This window comes from Galeopterus variegatus, unplaced genomic scaffold (assembly GCF_000696425.1).
Source record: "Galeopterus variegatus unplaced genomic scaffold, G_variegatus-3.0.2 Scaffold287, whole genome shotgun sequence".
Lineage (NCBI taxonomy): Eukaryota > Metazoa > Chordata > Mammalia > Dermoptera > Cynocephalidae > Galeopterus > Galeopterus variegatus.
The window spans coordinates 561,330-580,793 of NW_007726398.1; the positions used below are offsets into that span (position 1 = coordinate 561,330).

The 19,464-nt window shown below is 38.6% G+C and overlaps 1 protein-coding gene across 1 annotated transcript in view; it reads right to left on the reverse strand.

Annotated features, from left to right (window-relative positions):
* CCDC141 (coiled-coil domain containing 141) overlaps window positions 1–19,464 on the reverse strand; it is a 187,336-nt gene that overhangs the window by 58,735 nt on the left and 109,137 nt on the right. The window contains exon 8 of the mRNA XM_008567053.1: window positions 13,661–13,833. Coding sequence (XP_008565275.1) covers window positions 13,661–13,833 — 173 coding nt within the window. The remainder of the gene's footprint in view (window positions 1–13,660; window positions 13,834–19,464) is intronic.

A 19,464-nucleotide genomic window follows, 5' to 3' on the forward strand; every position in this document is an offset into this window, starting at 1 on the left:
CTTTTTTTTTTTTTTTTTTTTTTTTTACATTATTATTTTTTACCCGGGCTGGTCTCATAAGAAAAAGAAAGTGACATGAGAGCTCACAAAATGAAAATGCTCTTAAAACAATGAGTGAACGTTGAGTTGGACCCCAGTTGTTCTAGTCTAAAGATATCTTAACAAGTCTCCTAATCCGTTTCAAGTGAGGCGTGCTAGCAGTGCAAGACAATGAAAGGACACTGTTCGTGGAAATGAGCACTTTCTAATTTTTCATCCTATCTCCAAGACAGTACCTATCCTACTATTTAAGAAACTGAAGTCTTTAATTTCCCATCAGTCATTTCCTTCAAATACTAATAAAGATTAACATAGCTCTTAAATTTAATTACCCAGAGTTAAAAGAGATCTTGGAATGAGGTATAGATTTCAGTCATTTTAAATCAAATAATTAATTTATAACTTTGTAAAAATAAATTTAATTAGTAATGAAATGAGGGCAAGCTCCTAAACCACTGCAAGGTAAAGTAACCTCAACAGAATGACAATTAGGCTGCTAAAGGGAGACACCCTCAGGTATGTCCTGTGGGTACCACAGGAGACCCAGACATGTCTAATTGGGGGAAAAGATAAAACCACTATGAGAAATCTTATTTCTGGCACATAACATTCCACAGAAGTTACACTTAAAACAATTAGTTTTGCATTTTAATACTCAGAGACAGTGAAGAGTATAATCAAGACATCAGGATATTTTTAGAAACTATTTTTAATGATACTTAAATCCACAAATTCTATAAAAGCTATGTATTGATAATACTAATCATATTTTGACTAGGTTTTAAACTTTGAGATATATGCTAAAAAGGCACTTAAAAACCCAGCTGTCATATATATATATACTATAGGTTCCAAGTTTTCTGTAGCATATGGAAATCTGGAATGAGAAAGATATAGTGAATTAGTGGCACTATGGAAAGAAGGTACAGAGGACAAAGCTTGTGAAAGGAAATGGGCAAACATGGTAGAAAGGAAATATAACTGTAAGTGGCAGAAAACACCATTACTGAAATAGAAGGAATTTGGAGATGATCACTAAAGTTCAAAGAGATAAGGTGGAATTGGATAAAGAACTGCATCAACCAAGATGAAAGGTGCCCACTCCCACCTCTGAGTTGCCGTATGTGGTCCCACCAGAATGCCCTCTGCACCCACTGCAGGCAGGGGCTATTTCACTAACCAGACTTAGAATAGGGGCCTCTCTGACCCCAGGGAGGTATAGCTGGGAGGAAAGTACAAATTTTGAATAGGCTGCTCCCTAGGGGAAACCAGTCTTCAGTAACCAAGTCCAGCCAAGCCTCTTGGCTCCTGTTCATGTCACTCTTTTTACTCTGTGGCCTTCTCCAAAGAGTATGGCTGTCAGCCAGCTTCTTAGGCTTCTGCATAAGTTCCAGCATGTCTTGAGTACCAGATTCAGACCTGCTCTCTGATTCTGACCTAAGCTTGCTCTAGCATCCCCACCCCCTCTCAAATTTCCCCGTTGAATCCCTATTTTGTCTTAATTATGGTGCTCCAACCCAACACGCACACTAAATGCAGCCTCCTCCTTGGCCATTCAAATCTAAAGTGAGCTCTCTCTCCTCTAAAATGATGTCAGTCAATTGTATAGTGCCATGGAAAATGTGGACTATGGATTTATGCTTTGCATATAAGATCTTAATAATAGCTACTTTTAATAAATTCTTTCAACAAACATGTCTCTTTGTTAAGCGCATTGCATGCATTATTTCATAGAATCCTTAAAATACAATGTTCATTAAGTATCAAAAAGGTATCAATAACTCCAATTTTTGGCCAATGGAACTGAGGCTCCAGAGGTGAGGTGGGTTGCCCTAGAGACACACAAATAAGCAAAGTCAGGTTTCCTTGATACCCAAATATATATACTTATTATATTTAATAATTTTTATGGAATTAATGATTAGTTTTAAGCCTTAATTGCAGAAAACTTAAGGAAATATAGACAACAATGGTTTAGTTTTTACTGTAAAATACCATGACTACAACTAATAAAAACAACTATTGAGCTCCTACTGTGATAAGGCGCAACTCTTCATGTTTTAAGTAGTCTCTTTTCTAATTCTCATAACAACCCTATAAGCTGGGTGTAATTGTTATCCCCATTTTGCAGATGTATAAAATCAGACTGAGGAACAGAGAGGTTCAGTAACTTGAACAATTATGAAATGGCAAAGCCAGGATTTGAACCTGTTCATCTGATCTCAATGTCCACACTCTTTACCACCTCAAAGTACCTTTTCTGGGTCTAAGATACATGACATGGCATGGGGGCTATTTTTCCTCTGGAACTTACTCTCCTTTGATTTGAGTGTAGTTGACTATCACAGAAACTGGTTGGCCTGGATGACATGTTCTTTTGAACTTGGTTGGCTTCTCTAATGCAATGTCTGTCTGTAGTTTGCAATGTGGCCACTAGAGGGGTGTGGTACATTGTTAAAATTACATGTCTTGAAGGCCCCTCCAGCACAGAAAATGGAAATGGGGAAACAAAACCAAATCAAGCATTCCTTCCAAAAACACAATATTGCTTTTTAGCAACCTACAATTTTAATGTAATTTAAATGAATCACAACTAACCAAATATGTCTCTCTCTCTTTTTGTTTTTCAATGACCTAGGAGATTCTGTCTCATTTTGTAGTGATTTGTGCTTTATCATGTATATCTACTGTATTATAAATGCTTAAAGGGAAAGGGGTGGGTCCTATTCATTCTTATATCCCTTGCAGCCCTGAGCATGTAGCCTTATAAATAGCAGAAGATCAATGCACAGTTTCAAATTAAATTAAATACTCTCTGATCCATATTTAAGGGAAGAAAAGACATAAATTTAAGGACTGAGAAAAACATATACACAGTTACCATACTACAAATGTCACTTGTAACAGTGTCCAATAGTTTTAAAACAATAATTAGTTTGCACTTTTGGCCACTTACAGAAGTTTTAGGCTATCCAAAGACTGCTCAATTTCTTCTTTGTTAGGCTTTAGCATTTATGGTTAGGTTCACCCAGTTTGTCATGTATAGTTTGGTTTAACTGATACTTTACTCCTCTATCCTCCTATATAGGCTTAGAGGGGCAGACTGAACTGCCTTGTTGAGCTGTGCATTACTGACCGTCCAGTGTGTACTTCACTTTTACTTATAGATTAGAAAATTCCCAATCATCTTGCTTACCCTAGCTAGTTCCTATTTCCCTTTCTCTATGTCCTCGACTAGGTGATCGCAGCCTGACTGGGCAGTAATCACCTCCCTTTCCCCAATTCCCTATTGGAATATATCCACCACACTCCTGCTCCCAGGGCTGCCCCTATCCTTTTCTATTCCTTCGTAGTGGAAGTCTAATCTGCAGGTTAGCCCCAGCCTTGATTCCATCATTTTCAGTTAGAAACTTTATATGATGATTCCAGACATTTCTCTTGAACATTCTAAAACCTTTTAAAATATGTGTAGCATGCATAATGGCAGTTTCCTCAGCCCCTGAACAGCAGGTTGTTTGATCAAAGGAAAAATATGATCCCCTTCTTTAGCAGCAATTCTTACATGAAGTGAAAATAAATTAATCAAATTCCATCAGTCACCCGGGAATGAGTCCTATTCCTTCACAGTCATATTAAATTAATGATAGGACAAGGACCGATGGTGGGTAACAGAAACTTGGTTGAACTAAAATGGGGTGCCCTGTCATTTTGTTCTGATTCTGAAGCAACACTGCTCATGTGCTGCCTGATTGGGTGGCCGAGGGGCTAACAATGGGCTAATAAACCTCTAGCTCGAACAATCTGTGGCTCTATGATTTGCACTGGAAATATTGATTGACCTTTAGGTTTTCTCTGTAAGAATAAACTAGATGGAGCCAATCTGTAATGTGAGCATGAGGTATGTCAGATTATTCCTGATGTCGACTTTGAGTTTTCCAAGCATCACAGATACTCAGAAATGACAGACTGTGAAGGCTGCATCAGACATTTGTTACACACTCTGTAATGGGAACATTTTCTCCCTTATTCATTGAGCCAGTAGAGGGGAGGGAAGAGGGAAGAAAAAGTGATCTTTTTTTTTTCTCAAAGACATACTGACTTCTGGTTCAAGAATAGACTGTCCTATTGACTGCAAGGAAACAGATGCCTTATCTTTGCATCTGTTCTAAATTGGGGCTGGGGGAGGGGGGCAAATCTCAGTGTTACTGTGTTCTAATGATTCTTTCTGGAGAATGGCAAGTTGCTTTCAAACCTTTCATAAATTACTATTGGCAGCCCATCTGGATTAGGAGCTGAACCAGATGGTAAGCACTTGACAGCTTACTCTATCTCATCAGGAAAGATCAGCTGACCATATTTTTCTTTTTGTCTTTGGGCAAATTATACTTTGAAAATTAAAAAAAGAAATCTTCCTTATCTTTAGCTTGCTGCTGCTTTTAACAGGAACCTGAACAGCATCCTTTCATGTTTATGATTGTCTGTATTTTGGAGGAAACAACTGCTGCTGTCTAGTCTTCATCCCTACTTTGAAAAAGTGCCATTTGTACTATAGAAGTAGAATGTGTATGTTTTTACAATAACCTTTTTTCTGATTTGTTATATACTTTGAAAATCTCTCCCCATCAAACAAATCTCTCTCTCTCTTACACACACACACACACACACACACACACACACCATCCCTTTTATATATACATGACAGTGAAGAAACAGAAAGCAGAAAGTGGTGCTGAAGCTACAGGGCTTCTGGGTTCTGGTCAGATGCATGTAGAGATAGAAGCTCCATTCCTGTTAGGCCATAGAGACCAACGCACATCTTATGTGAGGGTACCTCAGCTAGGATTCTACCTGAAACTGTAACAGGGATGGGATTCCCTCTTTGTAAAAGGAGGTTGAAATATGCTGCAACCAACTGCCACTAGAGGTCATAGCATCGACATAACAGGGTAGTTAGGAACCACACCAAGCCCTCTCTTGGTTTCCTGATTGCATCTCTGAGAGCCACGATATCTCCATGGGAGCTGTGTGACCCTGATCAAACAACGGAAGATGACTGATTCTGCATTGGAGGCATTGTGAGTCCAGGTTGAAGTCATTGAAAAGCTATTGCTATGGATTAAATTGTCCCCCCAAATTTCATGCATTAGAATTTTGACCCTGATTATTACTGTGCTAAGAGGGTGGGAAATTTAATTTTGGTATTTGAAAGGTGGGGCCTTTAAGAGGCAATTGGTTTGTGAGGACTATGCCCTTGTGAATGTATTGATCCATTTATGAAGTAACAGGTGTGGTTCTGATGGTTTGAAAAGGAGAGGAAGTGAGTAGGTTAGCTCTCTCTTGCTCAGCCCATTCTTACCATGTTGCTAAAGAGAATCAGCACCAAGAAGAACGCCCTCACCAGATGTGTTCCCTGGGCCATGGACTTGCCAGCCTCCAAAACTATAAGAAATAAATTCTGTTCCTTTATTATAAAGTAACCAGTTTCAGGTATTCTGTTATAAGCACAGAAATGGACTAATTTGACTGTTAAGGAGAAAAGATCAAAGAGGATAAAAGAAAACAAACAAAACAAAGCCAAAGAACAAACCCTTCCCACTCCAAGTGAGTGCAATCCAAAACTCAGACACATGAGGAAAAGCAACCCCAGGACACTCGACAGTTGAGAGATAAATGTACTCCAGCTGAAGTGAAAATAAGTAAATCAATCCAAAAATGACTTTAAAATGAATATGTCTGAGATTGTCAGAGAGATAAGGAAAAACCAACAGCCATAGTAAAAAGCACAAGAGACTCTGAAACAAAAAAATCCAGAAATAAAACAAAATTGGATGGGTAAAATACTAATTAAAAATCTTAGAAATAAAAACAATACAGTTAGTAAAACTAAAAAAAAAAATCAGTGAATTAACACAAGAGAATGAGTCTGAGGGACTCACCGAGAGTGCAACACAGAGAGAAAGGAATGAAAACTATGAAAGACAGTTAAGAAACCTGAAAGCCAGACTGAGAGGCTCCGAGATTCTTCTAGCAGAAGTTATAAAAGAGGAAAAAGGAGGGCCGGCCCGGTGGCGTACTGGAGAGTGCGCCGCTTGGGAGCGCGGCGACGGGGTTCGGATCCCATGTGGAGACCGGTTCCCGCTCACTGGCTGAGCGCCATGCGGGCGCAACACCGAGGGTTGCGATCCTGTTGCCAGTCCCCGGTACGGGCACGACACCGAGGGTTGCGATCCCGTTACCGGTCAGTAAAAAAGATAAAAAGGGAAAAAAAAAAAGAGGAAAAAGGGAACAGCAGAAAACCAGTATTTAAAAAGATAATTGCTGAAATTTTCCCATGATTTATGACAGAAATACTCAGAGAGAAAGGGCACAGCAAGAGGTAAACAGATAAAGACACTCATTTGACACAGTTTGGAAAGTGTAAAAATATATTTTAATGTGTTTCTTTCCAAAAAGGTTTTCTTTTGCAGTCCTCTTCCTGCCCCCACCTCTCTCACAGTTAGTATTATACCACACATACAGTTTCGGTCCTACTTTTACCCACTTGACATTATATTGTGAGGATACTCTCTCTCTTTACATATTATTCAAAAACACCATTTCGATAAGGGTTTAGAATATTATGTGATTGACCTTAAACTTTGAACATTTCCCTATTTTCTGGGAATATTTAGGTGGTTTTCAGGTTTGTGCTATTATAAATAGCACTGTGATGAAGCTCTTGTTTCATAATTGTGTCCCCTCACATCTCTCCCTCCTTCTCTTCTCCCTAAATTCTCTAATCTGAGGGAAGTCTTCCTCAGTCATCCAGGGCAGAGGTTTCTGCCCCTTTAGTCAGCCCTCTTCTGCAGACTCTGCAGTTCCAGATCTTCCCACTCCGGGATCCTTGCTACTTCATGACATCAGCAGCATCATGAAGAAATAAATTCATATTGTAGTGAGTAACTTGTAGATATTTTACAAGAACCTAATGTTCTTACTCCTGGCTTTAATGAAAAGCATGAAGTTTTGGTGCCTTTCACACTACAAGTTTCAGAATGATAAAAACCTTAACAGTGTTATGAGGCCCAGATTGCAGTTATGACATTTACTCATCCTCTAAAACGAACAACAATGTAGACAAAAATGTTTGGAAAGTGGCTGAGTTAACACTGTCATAAAAACTCAACTTCGTAATTTCCTAAATTTCAGTTTCTGACATTTACCCTCTAAATGCATCGTCAAACTTTTTTAAAACCATTTTTTTAAAGTTCTTAAATGCTTGGCAGAGTTTTTATAAAATGCAATCACAGATGAATTTATTAGGCAAAGGAAATTTTCTTTGTTTTATAGTAGGGTAGGGATTGTTTTTGTTTGCTTTCCACTTAAGATCTTTTAAAATATTTTCACTATGATGGGAGCTTTTCTTTAATGTCATGCCAGCCCCTCAACATTTCAAATCAGGTCACCTAGTAAGTAAATACTAAGCTAAAAGAAGTTTCCTGAGTGGTTTCAGCCCTCAAGCTTCTATCATGGCCTGGATGAGATGATATTGTCCCAAGTGAAACAACTAAGTAGTAATCCAGAACAGCACAGAATGAAAGGTGAAGCCATAAGATAGATGTGACAAATACAAAGGAATTCAAAGAAAGTCCTATGAAGTAGGTATTGATTCTCTTCATCTTGGCTTAAAGATGTAGACCCTTCACCCAACTCAGCCTATCAAATTCAACAACAATTTGTGGCCCTCTCAAATCTCACTCCTTCACTTGACATACCTTAATGGCTGAGTTTAGGATTGTGTCTTCCTTCTTTGAAGAGGTGTCCCCAACACCCACTGTCCCCATGGCTCCGTTGTGCCTGTAGCTTCCTGCCTGACTAGACACTAGTAGGTTCTGGAGATTCAGGTCCAGGTTTATATATCTTTGACTGCCCTTCAGGCTCAGTGATGAGATACTTATATGTATGTTCAATAATTTTTTTTATTGAACTAAAAGAAAGAAAAACTTTGCAGAGAAGGTGGGACTTGAGATGAGACTAGAAAATAGATGGAGTACATTTCAAGTGCACTAGAATACAAAAAAATAAATAAATAAAAATCCATGTTTCCTAAGCTAGCAGGTTCCTTGTTATTGATTAAAGTTGAATGAAAGGAGTAGAAAGACAGAGCCGGCAACATGACAGAGAGGTGCTGACTGGTATTCAAGTACTTAGTCTACCTCTTTGCTGTGGGACAGTAGGGTGAGTTATTGAACTTCTCTGTGCCTCAGTTTCCTCATCTTGCAAAACAGAGGCAATGATAATAGTAGTACTCATATCACAGGCTGGTTTTGAGGATTAAAGTCATTAATGTATCTAAAGCACACAAGTGTTTGCCATTATTACTAACGAGCCTTGAATGCTGTGGGGGGTTAAATGTGCCCAAAAAGTTCATATATTGGAAACTTGACCCACATTGTAACAGTGGTAAGAGAGTGGGAAATTCAATTATGGTATTTGAAACGTGGGGCTTTTAAGAGGTGATTCGATTGTAAGGACTGTGCCCTTGTGAATGGATTGATCCATTCATGAAGTAACGGGTGTGGTTCTGATGGCTTTAAAAGGAGAGCAAGTTAGGTTAGTTCTCTGTTGCTCGACTCATTCTTCCCATGTGACACCCTGCATCGCTGTAGAGAATTACCACCAAGAAGACCCTCACCAGATGTGTTCCCTGGACTTTGGACTTCCCAGCCTCCAAACTGTAAGACATAAAATTCAATTCTTTATAAATTACCCAGTTTCAGGTACTCTGTTATAATCAACTGAAACAGACTAATCCACCTAACACTTAGCTCTCGTCTTGTGCTCTATTCTTCCAGCCACGCTCTCCTCCAGTCACACTGTCCTTCTTTCTCTCACATCCTTGCTGTTGCTCTGCCTGGTCCACTCCTTTCCCAGCTATCAGCACAGTAGCCTCTTCTCCTTAAAGAGTCCTTCCCTGACTGCAATGTCTAAAATGTTCCCCTCTCCACACTCACTGTCTCCCATTTCACTTTTATATTTTTTCTTAGGACTCATGGCTAAGAACATATTATTTATTTAATTTATTTGTTGATTGACTATCTCTTGCCATCAGAATATAAAAGCATGAGGACAGACATTTCACCTATTGCATTATATGCTTGAGAGCATCTCATTTACAAAAGATACTTAATAAATATTTTTAATGTTATCAAATGAATAAATGAGCCATGTTCTGCTAAAGTTCATTACCACCCACAATATCAACCAAGGGAAGTAGTGATAGGCAACAGAAATGAGAAATGAAAATCATGGGAAGAGAAAGCAAAATCCCAATGAACTCCTGTTTTTATTTCTCTGTAAAATGAGACAATATGAAGAATTTATATTAAGGAAGTAGTAAGTGTTGGATCAAACAGGTAATACTTAAAATTATACTGAAGCAAACTGTCCAGTCAGGATAAGGTTGATAAGCTTAAATCCTCCATGACAGGGTAGAACAAAAATTGGTAGTCTTTTATGTAGGGAGAGAAATTGAGTTAATACTGAAGCAAATTTACTTGTAAATCCTAATTTTAGCAAATAGGAGGTCGCTTGTTTTAGTCCCATTATGGAAAACTTTACCCTCACACAGGGTCCCAGACCCAGCACTCCCAATCACTGCAGCTTCCCGCGGCAGAATAAGTGCAGAATTCTACTCGGTAGCAGGACACCTTTGGTCTCCTTTAGACTCGGTGCTCAAGGACGATGCTGAGAAAAAGATGCAGAGGGCTGAAAGCCAGGGGCTTTCAACTTCACTGCAAGTCTGTTTGACCATCATCACATACTATTATAGTTAACTTGCATCATAACTAAGTGCAAAGGGATGCACTAAAATGCCTTTAAAATTAAATTGTATTTAAGTGACAGACATTATACTCTGAACAGATAAAAACTATTTAACAGTGACTCAATTATCATCAGATTAGAGGCAGGAAGTAGAAAAGACAAAGAAACATGTAAATAACCACTATTTATTTTGTGAGCCTGCTCAAACTTCATATGTATTTGATTCCAGGATAGAAAAAAAAGTGTGGGACTGTTCCTAATAAGGTAGTAATTACAGAAAAGAATGACAAGGGTCTCGGATTTACTGAGGAAGCTTCATCTCAGATGAGTGTGATAAATTTTTATCTTCTCTATTTCAAATATAACCTTCTTCAGGTAGTGAAAATGAATACACTGATTTGATGCAGCTGACTCTGCTGTAATCATGTGAAACAATCATGTGAAGCAATCATGTGACTCAGCATTCTGTTTTTAAAGCTCTTTGTATAGAAGGTAAGAAAAAAAAAGTGAAGTAATTGTTTATTGGGCACCCTCTATGTGCCAAGACTGTTGCTATCTCATTCAATGAAAAAAAAAAAAACAACTATGAAATGTATTTCTCCATTTTACAGACGAGGAAACTGAAGTTCAAAGAAGTTAAGTCATGTGTTGTTTTGGCTCTCAGAACGTGTGAAATTAAACTCCTTTGCTATTAAGTCTTAAGTTTCTTATCCATGCCAGTTTTCATATGTCTGCTAATAGGAACTTTAGTGTTTTGTTTCCTAGTAGCATGTCTGACTTTCAGAAGTCTAGGAAGTTATTGTGATGTCCAAAAACATATACTTTTCTTTGTTGAAATTCGCATTTATTTCCACTGTCACCATTCTAAACTCTACCTTCACTCCAGCAGTAGCTGCAACTTGAAATCTCCATCTTTAGGTTCTGCTTCTTTCTTATGATGGTGATCCAAGTCATTGAGAAGATGAGTCATTAGGTGAGGAAGGGAAACAAATCCCAAATGGAATGCATGGGATTGAGGTCAGTAGCTGTGTGTGGCTGTCATTTGCAACTGAAATTCTAATGCATTTCAATTCAGTTTTTAATGGATTTCTATTCTACATCTACCTTCTGAATCAAAAATGTTCTTTGCCAAGAAATAATTTCACTTTGCCTTCACTTCCTCCTGCAAAATGGAAGTAATATTGATTTGTAAAATATTATGGAACCTTAGGGCAACCAGTACCTTGGAACTACTATGAAAGCTTATCTATCTAAGATGTTGACAGAAAGCATACTGCTAATTATTTTTTTAATCCAGTTATCTAACTATTAATTCAAGTTTCTTGAAATGGTCCCTAATTATTGCTTCCTCTATTAAGACCCAGTCTACACCTGAAAAACAGAATTATAGAAGTCCTTTAAAAATATATATATGTATAAATTAAGACTAGAAAAAGCAAAAGAGGCAAAAAGAATGAGACTAATTGAATAAATAAACATGTTAATCATCACAAAATGGATGGATAAAAACTGTCAATAAAACACCAAAGATAGAATATATATAAAATAAAAGCACTTCGCTTATTGAAGTATTAAAAATAAAGAATTACTGATTAGAGCAAACAGAATAAAGTTTAGCAACAATACATTGTGGCCAGCTTTCTAACTGCAGGAGTTAAGCATAAAACTGAATAGAGACCTTCAGTTTTTGGCCAAGAAGCAGGGACTGCATTTACTCTCACTCCTTAAACAACTAGGAAAGCAAACCAATATATGAAGCAATCATTTTTATGCATTGGACAACAGGTAGCACAGGACAGTGACCCCTGAGAGAAGGAAGACATGACATGATCATTATGATTTCATCAGCTTACTGCCTGGGAGGTAATTTCCAGACCAAAGCTCAGGGAGATGAAACCCAAACAGAGCCTGAAGCTCTTGCTGAGTTGTGAAGTTAGGATAAGACATCAGGGAAGTCAAGGCACCTAGAATTTATAGGACAGGGTACCAGACAGGAAGGAGCAACACAGAGACAGAACTCCAGAGATGTGGGGAGGGGACTTTGGCTGCATACTGATCTACCTGTGCATGAAAGGAACCTTCCCAAGGCCAGGGCAAACACCATGAACAAAAAGTATCCCAAACAGAATAATAGTATCTGTCTGTGCTTTGAGACCCACTTGCTAAACTGAGATGGGACCATTCCCCAGTTATAACTGGAGACCTTACCACTTAATCAAGTCAGCAAATGGCTCAGATCAATGTCCAATAGGTACCTTAAGTCCAGGCACAATAAGTGCCTGAGCCACCCCATAGGATATCCTCTGCGTGGTCCAAGGCATTTATACATCCTAGAAAAATGGACCTTTAACAGGAGAAGGGAAGGAGGAGCTCTTGTACCCACACTTTGGTCACAGACAAGGGCACATCAGGACTCCTGGAGCCCAGTGGATACCACCAGTACCTAGGCATGGCTTGGAGCTAAAGAAAAGAAACTTAGTAGTTACCATTATTATTGTTAGTTTTTTAAAGGGGATATTTATTTGCCCTTCTCAACTTTTTGTCACTTGCTGGAAGACCTTGGATTATTTCTAATCTTAGTTTTTACATGATTCCCTAGAAACCATCACAAACCCTGGATTAAATCTCTCTGTCTGGATTCAGATTGACTTCTGGAAGGAAAATTCCCCAAACCCAAACTTACCGAAGCAATGTTTTAAACACATCTGAAACAGAGCAGAACAAGGGTTTAAACAGAAATAAAAAACGTTTACTACATTCCACCAATTTTATTGTTCGTCAAATTGAATGTCTTTGAGTTTCAAGGAGATTGTAGATATGGAAGATGAAAAACTGAGTTTAACTTATTTGCACAAATCTTTTTTGCCTCTGTCAAAATGTAAGCCCTGCCCTCATTTCTTCCTAGCCAATGCCTGTTTCATGACCTGTTCTCTCAACTCGCCTTTGTCTTCCAATCCCTGTTCTTTCCCATACTTTCCTTCTGCATTCTCTTTCTGTTTCTTATGGCTCTTTTCTCTCCTCATGCCCACCCAACTCTAAACTCACACTGATGCAGCCACTGAATGTGCTCATAAAACAACCCACCCAGCACACTGTCTAAGAGCATGAGGCGGAGGGCCCATGCACCTGGATTCAAATTCTGGCTCTGCCACTAAAAGGCTGTGTGACCTTCTGCAAGTTACTTAACCTCTCTGTGTCATAGTTACCTTATTTGTAAAGGCAAGCATTAATAATATATGCCCTGTAGAGCTACTTGTGAGAATTAACAAGGTAATGCACCTGCAGCTACTAGCACAGTGCCTGGCACATGGCAAGCTCTCAATAAATGTGAACTATTATTATTAATAGTGTTGCCTTTTACTTGGGGTTTTGCTTGAGGAGCCACCAAGGTCATAAATAAAAGGGAATTCTGGTACTTAATTTTTTTTCCAGAGAGGAAAAACGGGACAGGATAGATTCAAGGCTCATCTCATGAGCTAAAAAAAGGAGACACCCATGAAGACACTAGGATGTGAGAAGCCTTGAGAACTAAAGCTCTGTTTCTTATTTCGTCCATTCACTTTCCCCTCCTCAAAAATGTGTAGAGAGAAGGCTTTAGCATCTGGAGTCCTCAGGCTCAGGATATGGCCTCAATTCTGGACAAGCAACACTGTGTTCAGAATCACTGTTGACCAAAATTCAATAGATCCTTTTAAGCCGTATCATAATACAGCAAAACATCAGAAGCAGAAAAAAACATAATGTAACTTACTTTCTAACAGGTTGTGGAAACTGTGAAAAAGCTTGTTACGCTGAGGAAGAAATAGACTCTACTCACCTGCAGGAGTCTACTTGGCTGATTAAGGTTTGTCCCTTTTGCAAAGCATCAGCTGTGCAGTCTTTAATTTCTCTGTGTAATTCCTCATGCCTCGCTGCCAAGACAGGCAGACTTAAACCCTCTGATTTAAGGAGCTTAAGGTAAGCTTCAACTCTTCCAAGTACATCAAATGCCTGCCAAAGAAAACATACTTTCATTTTCTGCTTTCTAGTTTAAAATCTACACCGATGTGTACACAAAACATTAGCAATTAAACCAGACCATTCAATTTATTAGTTTGATCATTCAAAAAAATTTTTTTTTACTTTTGGAAAACAGCTGTATAGTTTTAAAGCTCCATTTAGGGAAACTAATCATAGCTTAGTTTAGCATATATAAATGTCAACACCATAAATTACCAAAATAGTTTACATTGAGAATCTATATATACAATATAGACAGTTATAATTGTATAGAGTTTGGAGAGTCTGCTTTATTTTTTTCACATTTTATACTGTATACAAATAATGGATGAGCTATTTAAAAAATATTATATAGGGGCCGAGCCCGCGGCGCACTCGGGAGAGTGTGGCGCTGGGAGCGCAGTAGCGCTCCCGCCGCGGGTTCGGATCCTATATAGGGATGGCTGGTGCCCTCACTGGCTGAGCAGTGTGGCCAGTCTCAAAAAAAAAAAAAAAAGGACAAAACAACAACAACAACAACAAAATATTATGTAGGCTTTCATGATCTGAATATTTTTGTATACTCAAGAAATTACTAATGCGCTTTGCTCCCGAGCCCGCGGCGCACTCGGGAGAGTGTGGCGCTGGGAGCGCAGTAGCGCTCCCGCCGCGGGTTCGGATCCTATATAGGGATGGCTGGTGCCCTCACTGGCTGAGCAGTGTGGCCAGTCTCAAAAAAAAAAAAAAAAGGACAAAACAACAACAACAACAACAAAATATTATGTAGGCTTTCATGATCTGAATATTTTTGTATACTCAAGAAATTACTAATGCGCTTTGCTCCTTTGCCTTTTCATATATAAGACCTTCAGCCTACTCCATTCAAGGCATCCATTTGTCTACAGAGATTAGAATTTGATTCTGAGGCAGTGCAAAACACAGACCAAGGTAATATTTAGGTTCTGACATGCAAAATAAGATAATGTAGAAAAAACATAGCCTTGCATACCAAAATATTGTCTCAAGAGAAGATTTTTAAGTTCCTTAATTTTTTTCTTTATTAGCAGATAAGCAACTACCATGGGGGATTAAGCTTATAAAATTAACATAAGAATAGAGAGGAGCTATCCATTTGTCGTTAAGGCTGAGTTGGCATTAGATGAAGGAGTATATGATATAAAGACAATGAAAGAGGACCGTGGTAATATGAGGAAAAAAGAGAGAACTCAGAGTACAGTGGTCTTCATAGAACTCCTGATACTCCATCTCTGAATTTTGGCCTGGAGAGCAAGAGATGAGTTAGGCACATTGAAGAAATGCTGAACAGCAAGGGAACTCTTGCCATGTTCCCCTTTGGCACCACTGGAAGAAGCCACCTTCCAGAATGCTCCACACCAATCTGGAGAACACTCCTATCACAGTAAGCTTGACAGTGCTGCGTAGTCAGGCGAAGGCCTTGAAGTCTAGCCTTTCCGGGCCTTGGTTGGAAGCCAGTGAATTTGGCAGGGCTCACCAGAGGGTGAGAACCCCACAGAATGCTCTAGGGAGAATCCCAGACCATGAGAAATGAGAACAGGTGGGTTCATGAGTCCAGTATCACTAAGACCTGAGAGAGGCCAGAGGAGCAAGGCTGAGCTGGTGCTGAGCAAACTCAGTTCAAGACACAAGTAGAGGCTGCAGCCGTGGAGATGTGTAAATGCACCTGTTCTGTGCCTGGCTGCATCCTAGGAAGGGAGTTTTAGTGGCAGAGTTGGAACTGGACAATTGGAATTTACAAATGAAATCTCTCAAACACTGACTTATTACTTACATGTTGATATTCTGTTCTCTCACCAATGTCCTCAGTCTTCCAAATCTGCTCTTTCTATTTATTTAGCATGTTTAAAACAAAATCATTTCCATTTATTTAGCAGCTAACAGGAAGTGATAATAACAATATGTACAGATGAATAAGAACCATGTGCTTGCTTCTATACTGTGTACTGCACAATCGCTTCTCAGTCAACCGACAAATAATGAATACCTGCTGAGCTCTAGGCACATTGTCCTCAACAGCCCAGAGAGGGAGCAGGAAATTATTTCCATTGTATGACTGGGAAAACTGAGCCTCAGAGAGGGTAAGTAACTTGCACAAAGTGACACTTCTACTAAGTGGCAGGTTTGGGATTTATACCCAGTTTTGTTTTCTGTCCCAGAGGACCCTGCACTTAAATCTCGGGCTATGGTTCCATGTGGCAAAGGACTACTACAGGAGGCTTAAGAAATAAGGGATATCTCAGAGAAGCCTGTAATTTTGGGTGGAAAAGGTGGGATTTTTCAAACTTACTTCTTGTAAACAAGCACCTGCCTTTCTTTCTTACAGGTAAGAAAAGATACAAAGGAGGGTTGAGTGATTTCTCTCATGCTATAGGACAGTAAAAGAAAGAAAGCTGTATTAAAGGAACATTGAAACTCAAGAACTCTTCCTTATCTGATCCTTTTTTTCCTGCAGTTGGCAACAGAGCCAAATGCAACCAGCTGATATTAGAAAAGAAGATGAGTTTATGACTTTCTCCATCCTTCCATAACTCATTGAAATATCATTTGGCAATCACCACTGTTTCTGGAATTGTGTTTTATATTAAAAAAATTTTATTGCTTATTTTGAAAAAAGTGGAGTCTCTTGTTAATTGAGGATTGGTTTCAAAGTCAATGCCTAAAGCAAAAATCTGATGTAATCAAAATTACCTTGAATTCCCTCAAATCACTGTTAAAGCTTAATATATATGAATTAAGTTTATAGTAATACATTTTCACATTTAGGATTGAGAACCCTTGAGCTACACTAAAGGAAGAAATAAAGGGAATGTCTCTATGTAAATGTCAGGGGCTTCTCTCCTTTCTTCTTTTAAGATAATTTTCAAGTTCCTAGTGTGAATGGGGGAAGGATGGAGAATTGCGAAATACTTTTTCTTCCTCCAAGTTTATTTAACTCCATTCTGTTTCAATAATAAGCCACTGTAACCTTAACATACGTCATGTTTGTTGTTGTTTTGAGAATTAAAGAAGAAAAATATATGAAAGTTAACAAAGCGTGATGGCAGACATGTAGTGGGTACAAAGAAAATGTATTCTGGCTGTTATTCTAAATCTTGATTAATCAAGCATATCTCTAAAAAGTCACTGAGAAGAGCATGGCCACCTGCTGCCTGTCATTCATCCCACATGGGCCTTTCCTCTTGTGGCCCCGCTGAACAGCTGCCTCTCTCAGATCCTCAGGCATTGGTCTCATCTTCATGGGAGTTAGATACTAAAGCCAGGAGGTCATCAAATGCTTGTGTGAGATATCGCTCCACCCCATTCCTGAGTGTTATAATAAAAGTATTATTTCCTAATAGAATGGAAGTAAATTGAAGGGCCAAACATTCACTAGAAGAAAGAGAAGATATATCAAGGACAAAGATAACCCATAACTTTGAATCAAAACAGCCATATTTTCTTCCAGAGTTTTTCTCAAAAAGATCAAAGTGGTAGGAAAGCATTTACTTATGAACTGCTGTTTGTAGCACATGTAGTAGAACTATGGCAACAGAAAGGAAGTGAGTGATTTCATTCCTTCATTAGCTCAACAAATACATTGTAAAATACCTATAGATAAGGTGGGCTGGATGCTGTAAGAGAGCTTGTTCCTTAACCTTAATCCGAACCTAACCTAATGGGAATATTCACTCTGAAGACACAGAAATAAGGAGCTAAACTTCTTGATTTATGGAGGAATCCTCTTTCAAGAAGATCATACTGTCTCTGATTGTCTGAATCATATGCAAAGCTCATTTCTCTTACTCCCATCTAGAATTTGATGAGGAATCCATGTGTCAATTCCAGAAATGATCTAAGTATCATTGCTCTCAGTTAATCTACCCCCAAAATAGAACTGAGTGCTTTTCTATTTACCAAATCCATAAGGAATCTGATATACTGGATCCAGCCTGGAAAGAATCTCTCTGTTGGACACACAGTACAGAATGGGATATTTCTGGCAGTAAGAACATTGTGACCCCATTTAAATGCCTTTGGAATTAATGTTTCCCCTTTAGTTTTTCTCTTCACATTCCCCTCCTTCTTCAAACCTTGTGTGTGCAAGTCAAATAAAGCTTTTGTGAGTGGTTTGGGGAAAAGGGATATAGCATAAGAATAATATTTTCTCTCTCTGGGTTCTAGCTCTTGACCATTTTATAAGGAACTACAAGTACTCAATTCTTAGGCAGACAAGACAAATCAGCTCTTTTTGGCCCTGTTTCGGAGAAGACTAAGGAGCTGCTTGGTTTTGTTCTTTAAAATGCTAATGAAGACCTTTTCCCTTTTCTCTTGTGAAGTACAGGATCCAGGGCAGGCTGCACCAAATCAAATAAAGATGATATCAGGACATGGCACATTTTATTCTTTTAAAAATATCTGTGAGACTAACAATTTAAGCAAGAACCATGTGTCATCCTGCATAAGTCTTATATCATGCTGTTTCACAAAGATGTTTAATAAGTAATACTGTTTCCTTCTTGACTAATTTGCAGAGAATCAGCATTAAACAACAACAGCAAACAAGCAAACATAGAAACCTTGTAAATTTCCTTTCGTGAGTCCAGGGACCGGATGATAAGTTTGGTTGGTGACTTTACAATTACCAAGGACACCAAACTCTACTCAGCTTCTAATTAGAGCACTGAATCTCACTACCTGTGGAGATTTGGCGTTCCCCCTTGTTCAGTTTTTATAAACACTGAAAGCTTCTGTTTCCTTTCCTGCGCACCACCTGAGATAACTTCTGGTGGCTCCCGTCTGGCAAGCTGGTTCTTCATTCAGGTCCTGCCCCAATCTGTCAAGTTTTCAAATGCCATGAGGGCCAGGGACATAAAGGTGATGTGACTTCCAGCTCCCCTTACTGCTTATTCCTTGCCTGTCAAAGGTTGTATCTGCTGGGCCCCAGAACTCCCTCCTTGTTACAAGGCAGATTAGTGTTGTTAATGAGAGATGTTGAAACCCATTAGCACCTAAAGCAGGTTTTTGTATCACAATCTGAAAAGCTGAAAAAACATTGGAAAAGTAGTTTCAGCTTGGAAGTGGCAAGTATCTGAAGCATTTTATCAACAAGGAGTGGAGGAAGTTTATGTATTGACCATCTCTTACTTTTTCTGAGGCAAATCCACCTTAGAAATGGAAACTAGATCTAGTAGAACTTTAGGCAGCTAGTCACTGTTTATAATTTCTGATTTCTTTTATCTAAATTGACCTAAATGATTTAGGATGACCTTGGGAATATTAATATGGAAAATGTCCATTTACCACGTGTAAGGCAATTATTTTTTTATTTATTCAAAAATTATTTATTGAAATCTATGGATCATGTACTCAGCTACATGCTGAGGATATGAAAATGAACAAAAGCATGTGTCACATTAGAGTGGCTGGTACAATATTAAATGCATATATAATGGCAAAATAATGGCTAACAGTGAGTGCTTAGCTGTTCTGTGCACTCGCCATGTATTACTTATGTAGACAGCACAAAGACCCTGTGAGGTACATATAATTAGTATTTCTGTTTTGCAGATAGAAAAGCCAGGTACACAGGGAAATTAAGTAACTATCCAAGGTCACAGAGCTAAT